The sequence below is a fragment of the Sesamum indicum genome, linkage group LG15, assembly GCF_000512975.1.
Source record: "Sesamum indicum cultivar Zhongzhi No. 13 linkage group LG15, S_indicum_v1.0, whole genome shotgun sequence".
Classification (NCBI taxonomy): Eukaryota; Viridiplantae; Streptophyta; class Magnoliopsida; order Lamiales; family Pedaliaceae; genus Sesamum; species Sesamum indicum.
The window spans coordinates 8429742-8453002 of record NC_026159.1 but is presented as its reverse complement, the minus strand read 5'-3'; the positions used below and the strand labels follow the sequence as shown (position 1 = coordinate 8453002).

The window sequence follows — 23261 nt, the reverse complement described above, 5'->3', positions numbered from 1 at the left end:
AAATAATCACACTTAATTCCATTTTTAATCTGAATGTGGATATTAGTTCAACAATAATGATGGTACAAAAGATATGGGCTGTGATGATATGGGATGAGAATTCAAAGCAAGAAAAGGAGCTATGATGTTGAATTGGGATGGGGAAATGCATATGTGTCTTGTGGATAATGGCGCAGGTGACGATTTATGGTCGTTTAATTTTGATTTTGTACTTTTCGACAAGTGTTATTATATAATAATAACGTGTTTAAGAAAACTTGGTGTTGATGCATGAACTATTCATGGTAGGTGGAAAGCGTGTTTATGGTAGATATTTTTATTTCCTTTAACTAATTTTGGGATAATTGCACTCTCCTCTCTTGAGATTTGATATAATTATACGTAGTTATTCTGTGATTTGAAAAACTATACATAATATTCCTGAGGTTAACTTTCGTTTAATAAGTAAGTCAATTCGTTAGTCAAAATTTACTGAATTTGTTGATATTGACTAAAAAAAAATGAATGAAAATTGATGTTTACCCTTGGTTAATTTATTCCTTACTTATTGTAGGTCAAATAATTTTTTTTCAACTAAACTACCCTTACAATGGTGAAGATATACCTTCTCATATGCATTAACGAGTGAAGACGTATGAGGGTAATTTGGTCATAAAAAGATTTATTTGACTTGTAATAAATCAATTATAAGTCAATCGGGAGTTAATATGGATTTTTTTTTTGTTAATATCAACAAATTTCGTGAATTTTGATTGACGAAGAGATTTATTTGTTAGATAGAAGCAAACCTTAGCAATGCTAAATATAATTTTTCAAACCACTAGAGATTTACGTATAATTATACCGAACCTCATAAGAAAAGAGTGTAATTATCCCAATAATTTTTTATATTGTGTTTGGATCTATAAATTTATTTAAAATTTTCAAATTTATAATCATAAATCCATCAATTTTGTGTAAACAAATTCATGTCACAAAAGATATCAAATTATAAAACTTTTATTTTGAACTGTATATTTTAGTATTGTAAAGGGTTTCAATCCGTATAAGATTTTTTTTTAAAATGTTTCTCTAAAATCTAAAGCTCTCAATCGAAAAGCAGTCTTATATATATATATATATATATATATGAAAATTATAACTACTTTATTTGAAATTTGACATATTTATAAATATTTTATTATTGTTTGAAAAATTACAAATACCCTTTGAGTTTAATGTTCGTCTTATAACAAGCCCATCCATGACCCTTCGTTAAGTTTTTTTTCAATTTTTTTTATGGTGAATCGGCCAAAATATCCTTTTAAATTATGAATTATAATTTTATATTTCCTATTTAGAATTTTTTTAAGATAATTTTACAGACTTACCTTCAAATTTGTTTATATTTTTTAAATATTTATTTTAAAAATAAAAATCAACAAGGTAAAGTTATAATTTTCGTCTCATCATTTAAGGCTACATAATTATTTTTAATTTGAGATATATATTTCTAATGTCTCAAATATCAAGAAAATACTCGTAATTTACAAAAGGGTCGAAGAAGATTCGACAATATTTCCATCCACTTTGTCTATTTTTTTTTTTTTTACAAAATACAGTAAAAGCAAATTTAACAATTCCATACCACCGTCCAAAAATTATATAATCTCATAAAAAATCATAAAGTATCTGTAGTTTTCTAAACAATAAAGAGGTAATTCTAATCAAATCAAATTTTATGAAAATTCATTATAATTTACCCTAATTGATATTAAGAACTTAATTTGGCATTAGTATGTGAGTTAACTAGAAAAAATTTCACTCTGAAAACTTAAAAAGAAAGTTTACAAATTTCACCCTCAAAATTTGTGGGCTAAATTAATTAGTTTTTGGATGTCTACTAAGAGTCCAATCCAAATTCAAGAATGGGCTTTCAGCTCTCTCTCTCTCTCTCTCTCTCACACACAATTTGAAAATATTGTTTTACTATTTAATTTTTCTAACATTCGAAAAAGAGAAAATACTCATTTATTTAATAATAAATTATTATAGTTAAATAAAAATAAAATTGGTATTGATATTATATTTACTGAAAAATATAAATTCAAGACATTATATATTACACGATTAGAAATAATCATTGCATTAGCAAAGAAAATATAAACTGTATATCTGAATTAATATTCGACTAGCATGAATGTACATATAAATTATTTTTATTCAAAAATTTAGGTAATAATTCATCATTTTTTTATTGTAAAAGATTATCTACTAAATTTTTGTTTTTAATTAAACTAAGGTGTACTATTTATAAAAGCGTCTTAAAATTTTTTTAAAGCAAAATATGTCAAGAAATAACAACTTATTTTATTCTAATAGATCGTGCCCATTTCAGTCAGTAAAAGACCTTATTATGCAAAATACCCTATCATATTATAACATGTTTTCACATGTTATAAGTTTAATATCTTATTTTATCTAAATACTTTAAAAACTTATTTTTAGCATAAGATCCAACATTTGTTAAAATATCTTATAAAATATAGGAACTCATAAGATATTTTAAAAAAATTTAGCCAAACACCCTCTAAATTTAAATTGCTAGCATAACAAGACCGGTGTTCTCGAATTTATATTAGGGATAATTACACTCTCCTCCCCTGAGGTTTAGTGTAATTATATTTAAATCCTCTGTAATTTAAAAAATTATATTTAATGCCCCTGATGTTTGCTTCTCTCTAACAAATTAGTCCCCCCATTAGTCAAAATTCATAAACTTTATTGATATTAATAGAAAAATGGAATGAAAATCTATATTTACCTCCGATTGACTTATTACTGAATTATTGCAGATCAAATAAGTTTTTTTATAATCAAATTACCCTCATACGTCTTCACTCGATAGTGTATATGACGAGGTATATCTTCACCTTTACAAAGGTAGTTTAGTCAAAAAAAAAAAAATATTTGACCTACAATAAGTCAGTAATAAGTCAATCGAGGGTACATATCGATTTCATTCAATTGTTCTGTTAATATCAATAATTTTTGCAAATTTTGATTAACGATGGGACTAATTTGTTAGACGGAAGCAAACTTAAAAGGTGCTAAATGTAATTTTTCAAACCACAGGGGATCTACGTACAATGGTCCAACCCTCAGGGGAGAGAAGTGTAATTATCCATTTATATCATAGATGAAAATAATTCTATTAAGGAGAATAGTAAAAGAGTTCGACCTCTACTGATTTTAATCATATTAATGTATTACTTAAAAATTAATATATTAGTCAAAGCAACATATCAAACCATCGGCACATCACACATATTAAACTAACCTAAATCATCAACAACTTATAATAATTGAAACCGACCACTTGAATTATGGAAAAAAATGCAACTAATTCCTTTGTGATATTGTAAATGAGTAAATTACCCTCATCTGAACAAAAATAGTAATTTACCTCCTTCTAATTTTAAAAATATAACAATTTATCCTCCAATAATTTTTCAAAATGAAGCAATTTACATTAAACCCCTTAAATTATTGATCAAAATTTACTTTCTCCACCAATTTTTACATTAAATTAATCAGAATTCATCCAACTCCAAGAACCAATCCAGCAACGTCAGTGAACCCATCTCTCTACATGTACAAAATAATTCTCAGCAAAAGAAGTTCCAAAAATATGACAGCAACTGCCAATCAAGGAAAAATGACACTTTTGATGTTGTAATTTAAGCTCTTTTCATTTTTGATTTATTGATTATGGAATTTTTTTTGTTTGGATTTCATAATTTTTAAAAAATAATATTTTTGATCCCGTGACATATTTTCACTATATATTGTAATAAAAAATACCGCGTGCTTAGCGCGTGCTTAGCACGTGGCCTTTATAGCTATTCTACTTTTGGTTCCATATATTACAAGATTATCATTTTAATTATTCCCATAACTTTAAAAAGGTAATATTTTTTGTTCCAACCGGTCCATGCACTACGTGACATTTTCCATTAAACTATAATGAAAATGTGTCATGGGATCAAAATTACTATTTTTTTTAAAATTATTGGACCAAAAGTAAAAATCTCATAAACTATAAAATTAAAAGCAAAAAAAACGCTAATTTACGGAGTGAAAAATGTTATTTTTCCGCCTATCAATGATGATGAGAATTATGGTCCAAATCGATCTATGGTACTAAAATCATGAAGCCTTTAATTCATCTTTTGATTTGGAACTGTACAAATGGAAACTTCCAAGGCCATGGTCCCCCAGCAGTGGCCAGACCATTATTTAACCACGTGGATTATGAGCAAGCTTCTCCACATTCGCCGTCTCAACGTTCCGTGCTCTTCCTTCCAACTTATTATTCCAACTTTCACTTCATTGCTAATCAAGTCATACTACATATCACTAATTACTTTCACATTTTCTAGCTTTTTTCATATATTTTAGAAAAAATACATTTACCAAAATATATTTTAGTATGTTTCAATTGAATTTGATTAAATTTTATTGCATGGGTCTTATATGAATTGATGATAGTTTTTCGTTTGAAAAAAAAATTAAATATATTATAAATTTTAAAAGTTTGCTCAATTGCCGACGAGAAGGTATTGAGATACAAATTGAGGACTCAATAAGCTTATTCACTAACCCAGCCCCTAACTCATCTACACTTGAACTCGTCGTAACTTTCTGTACTTCCAATAACCTTCTTGAGCTGGTGACGACCTCCATTGGTGAGACCTCTTTAGCCTCGGGCAACAACCTATTCCTGCTCCACCAAAGGGATCAACAAATGATGAGGAACAACCCAGACTCTCTCCCCTCTAGCTCTTTATGAACACTACACACCCAGTCTTCTAGGTCCAATTGGCCTCTATCAATCGTTGTCCAAGGTAGGCCTGGGAGCTCCCAAACTTTTTCGCCAGAAAGTGCAACACTGCAGCAGGTGCAAAGTGTCTTCCTCCCTATGGCATTGTGCATATTCCAGGGCAATGCTAAGCCCTTTCTTCCGGAGGTTCACACACACCAGCATAGCATTTCGACATGCTTTCCACACGAAAAGTTGGACTCTAGGATGGACACGAGCTCTCTAAACGAATCGCCATTGCGTTGTTCGACCATTTTACCTGTGCTATAGAGGTAAGGTCATGCCTCCTCCTTCTGTTGCATTTTGCAAGCCAATAAGCTCTTTGGATTGAGAACCGCCCTCTAGAATGCATAGTGCCAAATCATAGTATCCTCTGTTCCCACTCCCATTAGCTCCATTGAGAGGAGGCTCTCCGCGTTAGCACATCCTCCTTGATTAGCGTGACATTCTAGCCCTCACCATTCCCAACTAATAATTCAAGAACTAACGTTGTAGCAGGACGTGTCCTTGGTCCGGAAATGTGCTGGAATGTGGTTACTCTTTTGATCTTACTCGAAATCAGCGACCTGGATGAGCAACTTCACCACGGTTGACTAACTCCATCAAGACCAAGTACTTGGGATCTTGAGAATAAGACAAGCAAAGTGAGCTCGTCGGGTACGTCCCGACAACGACCCTCCGACGCTTAAATTAGGTTGATCGAGGAAAAAATGTGCGATCAAGGATGAGGATCGAATGGATTTAGCATTAATTCCCTCGTAATTTGGCGTCTCGTGGTATTTATAGGGCTCAGTTGGGTACTGTTGAACAGGCCACGTGGCGTCATCCAGCTAGCTCACGTCCTGAATCGGACGGCTATCGTTGTCTGGGTCTTCAAATGGTTTTTTCGGGTCCGGATCGAGTCGCACCTGACCCGATTGATAGGAGGACGCAAATCTTGAGGAAAAAGACAAAAGGGCCCCTCATTAAGGGTATTTTTGATATTTTGACATTACCCCTATCATCTCTGGAGCCATGGGTCTCAGACAATCTTGATCTTCCTGCCATTCCCCACCTTCCATCTAATTCCCACATGATCTATTTCACAAGCAGACACAATGGATCTCCATGTGAATGATGGGGACCCCTCACTCCTTGCTTAAAAAAAGTTTGAATCACTCATTATGCGATTGAGCATGTAATGGGGATTTCAGATAATCCTCCATGCTTGCTTAGCAGGCAAAGTAAGATTAAAGGCTTTCAAACTCTGAAATCCCAATCCCTTGTCGAGTTCGCTGTTGCACATTTTCTTCAACGCTAGCCAGTGATACCATGGCCCTTCGCATGTTGCCAAAAGAACTATGCTGCACATCCTCCATTTCCTGCAACAATTCGTTTAGAATTTGAAAATAGCTCATGACGAATGTTGGGATGGCTTCAATAATAGCCTTAATCAGAACCATCCTCCTTGCTTGAGAAAGCCTCTTAGAGCACCCATTTTGCAACTTCGTTCACACCCTTCCCTTTATGCACGCATAAATTTCCTTTAGGCATGACAACTTAGTTAAGATCACAGTGTATAGGCTCCTTTTGACACTTTTCCCACACGGTTTAATTGCTCTTTAAACTTTAGTAAGGGTCTTTTTGTATCTCTCCGGGTATGCCCGGAGTACTCTGTAAATATTACTGGATGAATGAAAACTTACATTTCACCCAAAAAAATATGTTTTTTCATATACTTTTATTAGATAACCATGATAAATATAGTTTATATATTTTAATTTTATAACTTATTAAAGTTGAAAACGTACTTCTTTTTTTATCCCAAAGTATTTGTTTACTATAATATGAAACGGAACTTTTTAGTTTTTTAATTAACTTATCATATCAATTCTTTAATATTTTTTGTCACTACTCTTTTATATTAATATTTACTATTTTTTAATATTGTTAACTTAATAATTTTCACTAAATCATTTATTGTTACACTGAAAACAAATCTAGTAGATTAAAAAATATAGGAATTAAACTTTTAGGGTTAATTACACTTAGATCTCCTTTGAAAATGTAAAATTATACTTTTTCCCTAAAAAATTTTAAAATTACACTTATACTCCATTAAAAAATCACCATTTACATCCGACCCCTCTTGTTAGAGTTTTAATGGATAATACTGAAGTTAGAAAAAATATATATATATTTACCCCTCGTTCAACATTTTTCTATAATATTTTTATATTTAAAAGAGAGTAAATGTAATACATATATATAAAACATAAAGGTATAACTGTAATAAAATGATGTTCTCAAATTATAGGCATTGGGCAGAAATATTGTAGGGGAATGTTAAATGAATGATAAAATTGAAATTTTATGTGATTTTTTTGTTAATGTCAATACTTTCCATTTAAACTCTAATGAAAGGAGGTTATATGTAAACAAAGACTTTTTAAAGAGGGTGTAAATGTAGTTTTAAAATCTTTTGTAGAGAAGTGCAATTTGGTTTTTATGTTTTCTCTTTTTCCAAGACAAGATAAAAACACTTACATAATGTTTGGATTCGTTTTATGAGTGTTTTGTTGTGTTTTGTAGAGATAGAGAGAGAAAAATAAAGATAAATAAGTGTGTGTTAAAGATAGTATGTATGTTTGGATTTATTTTTTAAGATAATTTAAAATAAGTATTGTATGTTTAATATTGTGTTTTGAGAGACAAAAATTACTATTCATAGTCAAATCATATCTTTTTTATATATATTTATGTATATGTATGAGTATATATATATGTACGTATATATGTTAAAACAGTTTAAAACACCTAGATAAGGTGTTTCTGAATGATGACAAACATTGGATATGTTTTGACTCGTCTTGAAGATAACTTGAAAATGAAAACAAACAAAAGTGTTAATGTTTGTTTTTGTATTTTTACACCTTATCTGTGTGTTTTTTTATTTTTCAACTTTCTATATATAATATATATATTTATACACACTTATATATATAATATAAAAGAGACATGATTTGATAATAAACAATGATTTTTGTCTCTAAAAAATATAATATTAAACATACAATATTTATAAAAATACATATTTATATATAAAAGATATATAAAAAAGATATGATTTGACAATGAACAGTAATTTTTGCCTCCCAAATATCAACATCAAACCTACACCACTTATTTTAAAATATTTTAAATTACCTCAAAACACAAATTCAAACATATCATCTATTTTCAACACACACTTATTTATCTCTATTTTTCTCTCTCTATCTCCAAAACACAAAACAAAACACTCAAACTACAAATCCAAACACTATGTTAATTTTCATCACTTGTGTTATACATATATATATATATATATATATATTTCAAATCACATAAATAACTTAGTGTAAATAACGTAGTGCAACAAAAATTTTCAAATACATTTAGGGCCTCTTTACTTATTTTTAATTGGAGGGCCCATATATTACATTTTGAAAATATATGCATAATATATATGAATGAATAGTTTGGAAAAAATTACACTCTTCTCCTATGGAGGTTTATTATTTATATACTTTTAGTGTCCCAAAATAACTATTTTTAGGAATAATTACATTCATTTCCTATGAGGTTTGGTATAATTACACGTAAAATCTTTGTGGTTTAGAAAATTACATTTAGCACACCTGAAATTTGCTTCCGTCTAACAAATAAGTCCACCAATTAGTCAAAATTCACTGAATTTGCTGATATTAAAAAAAAGAATGAAAATTGATTTTTACTTTTGATTGACTTATTACAGGTCAAATAATTTATTTTCTGACTAAACTACCCTTATAACGGTGAAGATATACCTTATCACATACATTAATGCGTAAAAACATATGAGACTAACTTCGTTCTAAAAACATGGATCTAACCTGCAATAAAATTAGTAATAAATTAATCAAGGGTAGTAGATTTTGTTTCGATTTTTATGTTAATTCAACAAATTCGGTGCATTTTGGCTAATGGAGGAACTTATTTGTTAGACAGAAGCAAACTTCAGGGATGCTAAATGTAATTTTCTAAACTAAAAGCGATTTATATGTAATTACACCAAATTTTAAAGAAGGGGAGTGGAAGAAATTTTTATTTTTGCAAAACTATAACATTTATGCTCAAAATTTAACAAGGGTAAGTAATTAGATGAAAGTTTCAAATATACGTTATTCATAAAAAAGTTCTTTTCGATTCAGGTGGTAAGGATGTGTCATTTATAATCAGATGGTTGCGATCTTAACTCTTCTACTGAGGTAAGTGTTACATTGGTGGGTTGTTAGTAAGTATTATTGTAAGCGATTTATTGTCATATTTTAGATGGTAATAGTTAAAAAAAGAAAAATGAAATCTTCCAAATTTTATAAGTGATAATTACCTTCCCCTTTCACGAGGTTTGGTGTAATTATACATAAATTCTTTATATCTATTACCCCTGAAGTTTGATTCCTTCTAACAAATAAGTTCATCTGTTAATCAAAATTCACCAAATTTTCTGATATTAACAAAAAAAATCGGAATAAAAATTCATATTTACCTGAATGACTTATTACTGATATATTACATGTCAAAAAAATCTTTTCATTATTAAGTTATCCTTATACATTTTCATACATAAATGAATATGGGGTGGTATACTGGTATATCTTAGGTTGTTTAGTCAGGAAAAATTTGTTTGACTTGCAATAAATTAGTAATAAGTCAATTGAAAGTAAATGTTAATTTTCATTCAATATTTTTTTGTTAATATTATAAATTTAATAAATTTTAAATAATTAAAAAATTTATTTATTAGACAGATACAAACATTCAAAAAACTCCATATACAATTTTAAATTATAAAAAATTTATATATAATTGCACGAATTCTCAAGAAGGGGAAAGTAATTACTCTATTTATAATGAAAAAGAACGAAAAGCTTAGAAGAAAATGACGTTCCTGTCCTTGAACCAACTTGGACAATTGAACACGGGAATTAGCTTAGCTGGGTGGCTGGCTTAGAATTGTGCCTTGTTCTCGTCAATTTTATTTTTATTTTCAACAAAACAGAAAAATAAGTATATACAATACAAACATGTGTATGTAGAGAGAGGGAATACTGGAATTGGGAGAGGGGAGAGAGAGAGAGAGAGAGAGAGAGAGAGAGAGAGAGAGGGGTGGTGTTCGTCCAATAACATGGCCGTGTCTGGTTCTCTGCAACTCTCCCTGGAGCTCGGAATCTGCAGGAACCATGGGCGCATCAAGCGACTTCGTGTAAATGTTCGTTTGTTTGGCTGAACTGTTCATATCCTTCTCTTTTCCGAAGGAATTCGTTTTTCCTCTAATTACTTTCTCATCTATATTGCATTTCCGGATGCAGAGTTCAGCAAGAGACAAATTGTGTACATTGAGCAGTACTCTGCCGTCAATTTCACTGGTATGCTTTTTGATTAGGTGAATTTCATTTGGAACCCTAGTTCTGATAATTTTCTCGAAATGGGGAAACTGCTTGTTCGTTTTTTAAGTATTGATTTCGCGTCAAATTGATTTTAGGGGATGTTGAGTACTTGAAATGCCTTTCTTTCTGCTCCGTTCTGGGGTTTTATTATTTTTTTAAGGAAACAAATTTTTTCTCGAGGTAGTTGATGTTTTCTGGTAATGTGCATATATGTAATTGGAAATTTACCGGGAATTTGATTGTTGTGTAATCTTCTTATTGTTTCTGCTTTTCATGAAATTCTGGATTGTAGTTTCTGCTTGACACTGTTTCTTATTATTTCCCAGCAACAGTTTTCTTGGAGTTCAAATTTTTCAAAGAGAATACACAGACGAGTATGCACCATTCCTTGTAGAAATCATCAGTTTCGGTGCCATTGTTTTTTGAATCCCGGGCCATCTTTGGATGCTAACATTATAAAAAATGCAACTTTAACTTTAGCAAGGTAACTACTCCTCAGCTGGTTTCTTTATAGACAGGTTACTAGTAAAAGTTTATATGACCTGCTTCTAAGTTCATTTGAGCAATCGGTCACTTAACGTGCTGAAATTATTGCATGTAAAGTATAGTTTCAGTTGCTGGATGGATCTTCAATGCTTGATTGGTGTAAGCGTAGTAATTATATTAAAGTAAATATCCCTAACAAACAGGTAATCCCAGTGAGCTAAGTACCTCAAACTGGATTTTTTTTATTTATTCTGCTTATACTTGTTAGAAGCTTATATCTTGCTCCAACTGAAATTTTTCACTCAAGAATTTGTTCCATAACTTTTAAATGTTTTCTTATTCTTTGAATCAAAACTTCAAATTCTTTGTTTGGCATGCTAATTACATATACGATGCGGTTATAGATATGGTGTAAAGTGGAAGTCCAGCTTCACTGGTTCAGAACAATATGCAGGCATGGAACAGTGAAATTAAAAACAGCTGCTTGTATTTTTATATACTAATCATGTAATTTTGAGACCTGGAATATACATATACTATAATGAACTACACACTAGATAAGTAGAAAACACTACCAATATGATTTCTGCTTCCTTACGGAATCTAGTAGTTATTTTGCTAAGCTTATTTGAAAGATCTTATAAGTGATTTTATAAGATACTTTTTATATTTATAAGACGTTAGATCTTATTTCCAAATAAGCTCTTGAGTATTTCGATATAATGAGTCATGAGACCATGGATGCTACAGATTAGTAATAACAATTTTTGTAATTATATGGTCAAACTAAAGAAGCTTTTTGAAGATCTTAAAAGTATACTCAGAACTCCTTATTTTTAACATCATAATTTCTCATTTTGAGGGTTGTAGTTCATCAGCTGAAAGTTTTCCCCCAACACTTTTTAGGAGCTTATAACATCACCCAAACATCCTCTTATTATCCTAGGAAGAACATATATCTGGAAGAGGTTGTTGGTTTCAAGAAGGATGAATTGGGGAACAATATCCCTGTTAAACATGAGTAGTTAAGCCATACACATGCGAAGTATCATTAAAGAATGTCAAATCACTGTGGGTTTCATGGCTTTTGACATTACGTAATGTTTCAGCGGGCCACGTCTGAATTTTATATGCATATTTATAATGGTTGCCAACAATTTTATTTAGACAATTTTCTTAAATCAAATGTTTGACTTTGGCAGATCAATTAATCGTTTGCAAGGGAGTCCCATTGTGATTAAATTGGCTTCAGCAGTTGGTATTCTCATCTTTGCAGTATGGGGACTTGGGCCACTTGTCCGACTAAGCAGAAACATATTTATGCAAGTATGCGCCATTAGAATTCTAGATTTTTCCATGCTTCAGTTCCTGAAAATTCTTGTATGATTTTTACTATTGTTGTAGCAGGGGCTTTGGTGAAATTTAGTTAAGTTTCTGACACATCTACTAATTTAAAGTATTTTACATCATAACATCATGTAGAAGAGCGATAGTAATTGGAAAAAGAGTAGCACGTATCAAGTTACAACCTCATACATTCAACCATTGCTGCTATGGACAGGAGCAATCTTTATCTGCAGGTTAGTTATGTCTAATTTAAGGAAGACTAGAAAATCAGTTAGCTCGTAACATACTGAATGAAAGTGAGTATCTTACAGAGCATTGGATCCAATGGCTCTTCCCACAGAGGCTGGCCAAATCGTTAAACAAAGGCTCCTGAATTTTGTCAGATCATTGTCAACAGTTCTGGCCTTTGCATATTGTTTGTCAAGGTTAGTGTCATTATTGTTTATTAGCATGTGTTAAGGTTAAGGTTTTCCCTTGGATATTGTTGATGCTATACTTCTGCTTTGCTCTTGTCTTGATATTATTACTATGTACTGCCGTATCATTGTCTTTTGGGATGGCGTCTTCCATCTTGACCTAGCCCAAATAGTTATGATCCATTCTCGATGTTTGTTCTATGAGACATGTATTATTCAATATGTATATGACCTCATACATACATTCAAGCATGTCGCTATGAATTTTCTGCTGATTGACTACTGCATTTAAGAACTGCATCCATTTGTGCATGTATGCACGCAAATAAGATTCTTCCAATTAGTAAATTATATGTTTATGTATTTATGGTGTAGGTATATCAGTTCATAATTTGACAACTGTGGTTCGTGAATAAGGCTTGACCTTTACCATCTTTTTGTTCTCCCATTGAAAGAACAAACCCTGCAATAATCTCCATTATACATCAATCTTTTATACCAAGGAGCTAAATATCTTCTCATGTTTTCATGGTCACACTTTTCATCAACGAATCCATACTTTCTGTTTCTTCCTATTTAACTTTTCATGACATGTTTACATTTTGAATGACTGAGCTTCTTTGGATTACTTGCAGTGTGATTCAACAGGTGCAAAAGTTCTTCATGGAGAGTAACGATCCCACGGACACTAGAAATGTAAGTTCCAACTCTTAAGTTTCTTGTAATCAATTTATAAAAAACCAATTTTCCAATCTGAAATATAATTTCTCTCTCTATCTCCAACTCTTACTTATCTCTATTTTTCTCTCTCTATCTCCAAAACACCAAAACAAAGCCATTCAAAATATTAATCCAAACATAGCGTTCAAAAACAAAATCAAACATAATGGTAGTGTCTAGGAGGCACTTAAAACGGGCAGGTAACCAACCTCAGTAGTTCCATGTGTATATCTTGGTAAATTCAGAATTATATCATAGCACGCACCTGAAGATAGAGCACCATCAAAAGTAACAAGTCGCATTTTAGTGATTGGATGTTTAACTCTAAGTAGTAAAGGTTCTTGGACACTTCTTAATGGAGCTTATATATATGTGTGAAGAGAGAGAGGGGGGGGAGGGAGTAATTTTAGCCCAGGTCTAATACCCTAGACTCTACCCATTGCAGTAATTGATCTAATGAATTTTATACAGATTCTCGGACATAAAGGAAATATTGTAAATGGAAGAAGATGCAGAGTGTTAGAGAGGAGAAAGTAAAATGTCTGGTTAAAAAGCTGGTGCATTTCCATCTAACGCAAAATTTCATTCTAAAGTATCTTTTGTTGTTTTTTGACAGATGGGTTTCCAGTTTGCTGGCAGAGCTGTGTATTCAGCTGTGTGGGTTGCGGCTGTATCATTGTTTATGGAGTTGTTAGGTTTCTCAACCCAAAAATGGCTCACAGCCGGAGGGCTTGGGACAGTTTTGCTCACACTAGCGGGTCGTGAGGTTAAAATTAAATTTCAATTTGTTTGTTTGAATAATTTTCAGTCTTCAGTTTCTTACCTGGTTTAAGAAGTATTTAATTGGCAAACTTAGCAATACTTTTTAACTCCTCTGAAATCCTTTGCTATTGTTATATTCAGATTTTCACTAATTTCCTTTCAAGTGCAATGATTCATGCAACCCGGCCATTTGTTGTGAACGAGTGGATTCAGACTAAGATTGAAGGCTACGAAGTTTCGGGGACAGTTGAGGTTTGTGTTGGGTCCCTTATCTAATAATAGATATGGTAGCTGAAAATAATAGTTATATGAAGTAGTTTCTGTAAGTGGCATATTGCCTAAAGTCATTGAATTGCATCCTGTTATTGAATTCTGCCAAGTTATCAGGAAGTAGTTGTCTGGCCTACTGTTTACACCTTGCAAGGAGCATGAACATCACTTTTTTATCTCCCAATGTTGAAAGTTCATACACTGTCCAGTTTCAGTGTTGATGTATAAATCATTCTCTATCTGTTATTCATATCTTTGCCCTTATTGATGTTTCTGCTTCTTCTTGCAGCATGTAGGGTGGTGGTCTCCAACAATTGTAAGAGGTGAAGACCGTGAAGCTGTTCATATCCCAAACCACAAGTTTACTGTGAATGTTGTGAGAAATCTCACTCAGAAAACTCACTGGCGGATTAAAACCCATCTAGCCATCAGTCACTTAGATGTCAGCAAAATTAATGTGAGAATCATTTCACTTCATCTTTAGTTGCTATATTCTGCTGCAAAGGAATGATCAGTTCGCTCTCTCATGCAGAACATTGTAGCCGATATGCGGAAGGTTCTGGCAAAGAATCCACAAGTAGAACAACAGAAACTGCATAGACGAGTATTCTTAGATAATATTAATCCTGAAAATCAGGCTCTCATGGTTAGATTTAATTCTTGAATATGCTCATATTGCAACTTAATTTTCCATATAACAGTTCTATATCAAATTAACCTTTCTATTTTCTTGAACAGTAACTTTTCTATTTCTCTTTATAATTTGACTTATAGAAACACTGTTCATTATTCCCTTTTTTGTTTGTTTGAGGCACTGTTTATTAATCCTTCACCTATTACACACAGAAAGAGAGAGAAAAGAAGATAGGTAGACATCCAATCCTGCTGCAGTAGTTGCTTGGCTTTAGTCTTGGGCTTTTCTCACACTTCAATTAACCCTATGCATGTTCTTATCAGCATTAAATTCTGAATCAGTTATCAAATTTCTGCTCATTTCTATTAGTTAGATTTCTAAATAGCGACACCTGGATTTATGAATTTGTGATACTATAGAATTTATTACCACCAATATAATGCAGATACTGGTATCCTGCTTCGTGAAGACCTCCCATTTTGAAGAATATTTATGCGTTAAGGTGAGTTCCATTCTCTGCCATGACTCAATCTTGAGTTAAGGCATGCTACTTGTGATAGACAATTGCTGCTTGCTGCAAGTATAACTTCACTTATGTAATACATAATAGAAGGTTAAGGGAAAACGTATGACTGGAAAAGGTCCTAAACAGATAAGAGTTTCAGGTGCTGCTGAATTATACTAACTGTAGCTATGTACAGATAGGAAAAAAGAGGATGCCCCCGGTGACAAAAATGATTTTGAATGTTAATTTAGGCTCTTGTGATTTTAGAGGAATTGGCAACCTCATACCTACACACTTGGAAAACATCTGATATGGCAGAGAACAAATATAGAAGAGAACAATAAGCATGCAAGTTTGCTCTTGTTCACTGATTTAATCTGCTGAACAATATGCCATATCAGTGTTAATTTGTTTTCCTAGTCTGAGGCAGTATTAAAGTTTAGTTCTTTTTCCTTTTCTTTTTACTGTGTCCTCCCTGTACCAATGGCTTTCCTTCCACCAACGGCAACTTATTTCATTTAAAAATCGTTATGTTTCAGTAGTTATCTTATTTGATTTTTCATTTTTGTTTGAGAACCAGGAAGCTATTCTTCTTGATCTTCTCAGAGTCATTAGGCATCACCGTGCCCGACTTGCCACTCCCATCCGCACAGTTCAGAAAATATTTACCGATGCGGACTTGGACGGTGTGCCATTTTCAGATTCTATGTTCAGCCGTGGGGCAGTGACGAATCGCCCACTGCTATTGGTTGAGCCATCCTATAAAGTTAATGGGGCAGATAAGAGTAAAAGTCAAGCTCGATCAGCACGTGCAAGTGGGGAGGAAGAGAGCAAAGCTACTGTAAAGTCAACTTCGGATAATAAGGTGGATGCCAAAGATGAAACAATTTTGAACAGAGATTCTAAATCTAGAGCCACTGATCATATGCCAAAAGAGATGCAGACATCAGATGCCAAGGCTGATTCTCAGTTTGCTCAAACGCCCAAAGTTGAGACAAAGGAAGACCCCAAAATTGCTGCCAAAATTCCATCTGATCCTAATCTCAATAACAGTACAAAACCTGCCTCCAGGACTGATACCAAGTTGCTCGAAGAAACAAGTCCCGACGCCAATAACTCTTCTGGTCCGACTTATAACACTTCTGCCAAGAAGCAACCACAAAAGGTAGGCCAAGAGACTACCTCAGTTTCCGCATCAGAATTGGGGCCCAGAAGATCGGACAATGTTTCTTTGTCTATGCACTCAAAACAAGACATAAAACAACCAGCTCCGCAGACGCCTGCATCTAAACAATCTCTGGAAGAGAATATAGTTCTTGGAGTTGCTTTGGAGGGCTCAAAGAGAACCCTGCCCATTGAGGAAGAAACTGTACCCACATTAAATCCAGAAGACGTGAAGGAGTTGGCTGCTTTGCGTAGTGGTAATGGGCCCGCAGTAGCTGAGAAGGATAAAAATGATATTAAGAAGTCAAACATCCCTACCTCTCCAGGTAATGATCAGTTAGATCAGCAAGACTAATGGCATGTTGCCTCCTGCATCATTTCACCACATTGATCGGTAACCGGTGGAAGTTTGAGTTGTGCTGCTGTAACCGACGCTGTACATACATTCATTTCACACATTCGATCTGAACCTGCCATATGTTTTCGCCATTGAATTGGTAAGTCAATGGGAAACGGTAATTATCATTGTGCTTTCAGGCATGTCACTTGTACGTCGTCTTGCTGGGAAGATGTCAGACATGACACTGGATATTTAGGCAGCTTCGTTCATGTAAGTAGCAGGGGCTGCTTAGACATGATAATGGATTCGCCCACATTTGTAATCCAATTCATCTGTCCCAGAATTTGTAGAGGATAGAATAGAGGTTTTAATTAATTTTGGTGTTTTATTCATACCACCAGAATGTTGTTTGCACGTTTAATTTTTCAATGCATGCACAAATCTGTAAATATTTGTTGTCTTTAACAAATAAAATTATTTGTCCGTATTTAAAGAGTTGAGCTAAATATATTTTTGGTGAAAATTTACAGAAAATCTAATTTCTACCAGCTGAAATTTGACCAAAAGGTGACGGTAGAAAGTTCATTTGGAGCAGTATTTTGGGTTGAATCTGAACATAATTGTTGATTGTTGTAAAATGTCGGACGACCAAATGCAAGAACATTTGAGAACATAAAGACGAGAACCCCCGGAACGACTTTGTTCCTCCGTAAAATTAAACATGTTGGTACAAACAAAACTAATTGAGGACATCGAGCAACTCATCACACAAGAATCCTAAATCCTGTTCAAATACTGTATCTGAAACCACAATAAATAATTATGAAGCCCCAACTTTACAGAGATCACCACCCCCACATGAATTATACATGATCATATAAGAGCTGTTTCTATAACCATACGCTCGAGGAAAGGGAGCAGTTTATTTTCTAACTCGTACAAGCAACAAAAACAGTAAATGCAGGAGAAATTCATATGAGACCTACACAGGCACACTCACTTTCTAAGATGTGAACTCAAGCACTGCACATGCAATCAGGAGCAGGATAAGTGTATATAGACTGTTCTGGTTTACGTAGTCTGAGTAGCCCTTGCCGGCTTTTATGCCCTTTAACGACGGCCTCTTGGAACTCCAGCCAGGTCAGGCTCTTGTTCAAGAAAAGTTGGCCTAAGAGTGCCATGTTCGGCCTTATAGTCTTCAAGTTTTCGTATGTCCGATGACCCACCTGGTTTCAGAAACGAAATTACAATCTTGGAGTTAAACATTGAGAGCAAGTTTTAGTACATGGTAAATGAGTTGAATAAGGAGAAACATGCGCTCCAAAAAGTCATTACTTTTTACTTGATACACTGAGCGCAAGATTAAGGCTGTGTGCGTGACTTGTTAAGTGATTATCTTGAGCAAAATCGGAACATGGGCAACCAATGCTCGACACTACCTAGCATTAGGTCTACTTAGAGGGTAAAAGAGAGCTTATAAGTTTTCCAAAACATCTTATAATATGTTTGAACGTTTATAAGGTTTTGATTTGGTAACTCCTTTGAGTTTGAAAATATTTTTTTGCAAAATTGTCATTGGTAACATTTTATAAGTTTTATATTCTTATTTTATCCAAACATCTTGTAAGATGTTCGAAATAAGTTTAGTCAATCACCCTCTTAGCACTTTCATATAAGGAATACCGTAAATGACCAGATGAGAAGAGCTTACCACAGCGTTATGCATATTTCCTGGTGAAGCGGAGATGAAGATGTCACTGTGCATGCTGACATAGTAATCAACTGCAGCTAACAAGGAAGCCTTTCCTTTGATTTGAGCTCTTTCTTCTGTAGAGGCCAGACTCTTCTTGTCCTCCATAAATGGAAATATGCTTCGTAGCGTTGAGATCCTAGCTGCCCCACCGTATACCTGCAATGGAATCACAAAAACAACAATTTCAGACTACAAAATCATAGGTTGAGCTATCATATATAGTCTGCCTAATCAGATGCAAAAACTAAGAAACTTCGCCTCAGAAACACCTTGTGGGAAGCAAGATACAATCTAGTACTGTTATCAAATCCCAAAGCTGCCAGCAGCAATCCGATTTCTTCCGGAGTCAATGGGCACCTTCCCTGACTCCTCAACTCCTCATCAGTAAATTGAGAATTTAACACTCGTCCCTGCCAAATCACTTGTCGATATTTGGCCAGGGCCAACTTTTCAGCCTTACCTCCACCAAAGTCACAAGCCGAATGGGCAGCCATATCCTGAAAAATCAACCAAATTTTGAAGTATTCATTACGTGTAGAATGTACCTAGCAAAGACAAAATGCTCAAAACCCTAAATCTTTCCAAGAAGTTAGATGGTTTTAGCATAAAAAATATAAAGAACATTAGCTTACCTTGTCAAACCGAAGGTGGAGCACAACGAACTTTCCAGTCCCTTGCTTATCTTTAGAACCACCACCTACGTTTTTTAGGTAACTCGCGCTGTCAACTTCACTTGTGCTATGTGGATATCTGAGACGATTAACAAGAGCATCCCCAAGAGCTCTGATGTGAGGAACAAAATCTAATGCTTGGAAGTTGACTTTGCATCTTAGTCGTTGGATGTCCTCGGGCATATTGTCAAAAGCCAGACGGTGAGAAAATGGTGCAATTGCAGCAATCCCATAACTGGAAAACCAAGATATTACAATTAAAGATGAATGTGCTCAGATAAACTCTGGTCAGCTTCATGACATAACACAAACTGAACTCTTCGAAGTTACACTGTTGCCACAATGATGGAAAACATTCCTATAAGAAACTCTGAGCTGCAGCGTCTCTTAGAATTAGTGGCACTGATAGTCAAGCATTAGAATATGCAGCGCAAATGAGATATACAAGATTATCACTTAAACACCTACCTCTGCAGGACCGGCAAAACATTCTCCAGATACCAGTTTGCTGAAGCATGAACTGGTGCTGTTTTAACTCTGGTAGCTCGAATGGCTGTGGCATAATACTCTCTGGTGCTCCAAAAGTATTCCTCAGGAAGTTCTTTAGCAATACGTATGTCATCTTTCAACACATTAATGAAGTGATCCACATCGAAAATATCCATGAATGTGCTGCAAACAAAAAGAAGAGGGAATTGTCTCATTTAGTTAGAGTTTCAAACAAAAGCAAGAAAAGAACAAAAATTTCCTAATGAAGTATTGAGAAGGGTATGAACTCATCAAGAGGACCTTGAATCTTGCCAGACAGGATTTACTTCAAGATGCGGAATTATAAGTGTCGCATTCAAAATTTTAGCAAGAGCAACTGCATCACAAATCTTCACGGACAAATTAAATGTATTAGGGACTCAAGATAACTAATATTAATCAGTTCAAGAGAAAATATCAAATGTTATCTCGTAACAACTTCAAGTACTTACGCCCATTCTCTGCTGATTTAGTCCTCCATCAAGGAACACCTGAATGTAGCCCTGAGATTTCTCTGGCAATGCTGCTTAAAACAAATGTCGGTCATTCGGCGGAGAACAAGAATACAGAAACCGCATCTTGTTTAACAATTTTAAACCCCATCACTTGCACAAACTGTTATACTAGGTATGGAAAAACTAAATCTTCATAACCGACTTCTATAATGATTGCCACAAAAAATTGAAAATGATAAAACATCGAAAGATTAAAAGAGGGTGAAACTCTTTTACTTACTAGAAGTACTCCCTGAACGGGCACAAGGTCTCCAGCCTTGGTGCGCCAAAGGCATCCATAGTTCAGCCTGTTGCTCATCAGACTAAATGGAAAGAAACAGAAGTCAGCATGCCTGAGTTAGCTGAAGAGTCAATAAATTGGATCGTGTTAAAATATGGAAATTGATTAGTTAATTCTTACTCACAGTTTGGCGTTGCAGAGCACTCTTAAGTAGTCGTGAGTGTCTAGGCTTTGGAGCATTCCACTCCTGCACTAGATAATCAGTTTATGAGTATAAATAAAGATAAGGCCCAACAATATTCCAGCAAATAAGAGGAAACTTATTTGGCAAACAAAGCATAGTATACATTTATAAAGAAACATTACTATGAGATGGATCTGTTACGAAGTCAAAAACCCCAAGAACAATAATCTCCTAGTAAGCTGCAAGGACTGAAATTGATCAGAAATAGCCACACAGGTTCATTACCACTAGTTCTCTAATACCTTGTTTTCTGCATGGGGAAAGAGATCCTCTAACACCAAGCACCCTTTTGCTTTCAGACATTTATGCAAATCTCTTCTTCTGTGTTGCCGTCTTCAATCTTTGATTAGGACAAAACTTGCAGAATGGATGTCATGGAAATCATTCAGTAGTCTAAATCCCGGAGAATTCATTACCACCATATCTCTAAGCACCTAACCAATGGGATTTCACATATACATGCAGAGATCCATGTACCTACTCCGAGTTAACATTCCATCTGTGGCTAATTATACTCAGGAGAATGTTAATTTTAGTTTCTTACATCACATCGCTTACATATGTAGAATAGCAAATTCACCAAGCATTTCCCTACTTGATCAACTTGCAAAAGGAACTGAACTCTTTCCACCATATCTTTTCGAAAACCAATAGCTAAATTTCAACTACTCAACCTCTAATATTTTTCTTCCTCCTTGTAATATAACATTCAGCAAAAGTACCATAAGAAACTGCAATCTAATTAAGGAAATCAACAACCAAAAACCTAACCAAGAACACAGAGTACCAGAATCCCCCTAAAGATCAAAACTTTCTCTGACTACTTGTTTCCAACCTTCACACGATACCATAACTCATACTAAAAAAGGTGTAGGTCTCTTGCTTTTCTATATTTACACCCTTCTTCAACCATCTGTCCTAACCAACAAAACACAGATATAACTTGAATAATAAAAAGAGAAAGAAAAGGCAAAATGACCAAATAGGAAGTACATACTGCACATAGAATCATCGTAACTATGAAAACCACTGAAAACAACATACCGAGAGAACAGAGGGTAAAGCATGGCTGAAAGGAGTGAAAAGACTGGGAAACAGAAAGGGCAGCAGCAGCACAAGGGCACCAGCCATGGTTCCTCCTCTTTGTTTATAACTCTCAGAGTGAGAGATATGCCTCATACTAATAATGATGGTTCTTGATCTTTATTGTAACTGCAACAATATTATTACTGAGTTTTACCAAACGGGATTTCAAGTCTTACTCTTGGAACACTCACTAAAGTAACTTTCAAGCAGGAGAGAGAATATAATTAAGAGGGGCCATGTTCATTATCAGCCTCCGTAAAAGCATCTCACATGCGCATCTATCCCTTCATATGTACATCCCTACTCGTTTACACACACATACAGTGTATTAATACTCCAAAAAAAATACATTCCTATTCATGTACACATTCATGCATCCATATATATAAAGAATATCTTTTTCACAATTATGATCAAAATACACACAATCCCTTTATGGGTTTTCTCTGACAAACAATTACAACCCCTAAAATAGTTACTTCAACATGGCGCAATATGAAAACCCATTAAATCTTGAATAGCTTACAACCCACCCACTTATCCTCCTCACAATAATTGACCAATAATGCAGTGAAAACGATGGCAAGCAAAGTTCTGAAATGACGTTATTGAGAACAAAACAACATAGCATGCCTACACTAATAAAATAATAAAAGTAGAAGACACGGCTTAACTGATATGGATTTGCATTGTTTATGCAAAAGGGATAACTATTTAAATTTTGTTGCGTGTCTTTTCAGAAGGGACCCAAGCAGCCAACGCCGTAGATTTCATCGGGCACCGTTTTGTGCAGTTGTACGTGTCACGCGTAGAGATGTGTTGGTGGGCTGTGGGGAGCTTTTACTTTTCGTGAGTTTTCACAGAAGTTGTGCAGTGCAGTTGTTGCTTTTGCTGAGATTATTGGTGCGGTCTTTGCCGCAATTTATTGAGGGTAAAATTGTATTGGGGTCTTTGGGTTTGATGGGTACACCTGGCTGTCCGCCACCGACACAATGCTGTCAGCAATAGTCAAATGTATTTGCATCAGCAGATGCAATAGAGAGAAAAGGTTAAGCCGCATTTATGTTGTGTTTGGACGCCTGGTGCGGCGTAAGAATGATGATGGAGTCGGTGCTTCAGTGAATTTTATTGAATTTGAGTAGGAATGATAATAGAGAGTGGGTTTTTAGATAAATTTTAGGGATATTTACACTTTTTTTTTAAGTTTGATATTTATAGTTTGAAAAATTTATATTTAAATTCATGAGGTTCACTTTCGTCTGATAAGCGTCATTTTATTAGTGATAATT

The 23261-nt window shown here is 34.0% G+C and overlaps 2 protein-coding genes across 4 annotated transcripts; one reads left to right on the top strand and one right to left on the bottom strand.

Annotated features, from left to right (window-relative positions):
* LOC105178247 (mechanosensitive ion channel protein 2, chloroplastic-like) lies at positions 9959–17448 on the top strand. 2 transcript variants are annotated; one of them, XM_020699192.1, is made up of 13 exons: positions 9959–10127; positions 10234–10290; positions 10638–10795; positions 12000–12123; positions 12280–12377; positions 12456–12569; positions 13196–13256; positions 13897–14046; positions 14184–14294; positions 14602–14769; positions 14845–14958; positions 15392–15448; positions 16032–17448. In XM_020699192.1, the coding sequence occupies exons 1-13, from the start codon at positions 10050–10052 to the stop codon at positions 16968–16970; spliced, it is 2229 nt and encodes a 742-aa protein (XP_020554851.1). In that variant the 5' UTR covers positions 9959–10049; the 3' UTR covers positions 16971–17448. The 2 variants fall into 2 exon arrangements, with proteins under 2 accessions (XP_020554851.1, XP_011099985.1); XM_011101683.2 differs by having other exon boundaries at positions 9962–10133.
* LOC105178245 (uncharacterized protein At1g04910) lies at positions 17629–22412 on the bottom strand. 2 transcript variants are annotated; one of them, XM_011101679.2, is made up of 10 exons: positions 21931–22412; positions 20827–20889; positions 20643–20724; positions 20360–20433; positions 20169–20257; positions 19848–20051; positions 19341–19614; positions 18978–19205; positions 18667–18864; positions 17629–18181 (listed from the first exon to the last, which is right to left on the bottom strand). In XM_011101679.2, exons 1-10 carry the CDS (start codon positions 22063–22065, stop codon positions 17972–17974), a joined length of 1557 nt encoding a protein of 518 aa, XP_011099981.1. In that variant the 5' UTR covers positions 22066–22412; the 3' UTR covers positions 17629–17971. The 2 variants fall into 2 exon arrangements, with proteins under 2 accessions (XP_011099981.1, XP_011099984.1); XM_011101682.2 differs by having other exon boundaries at positions 20360–20430; positions 21931–22409.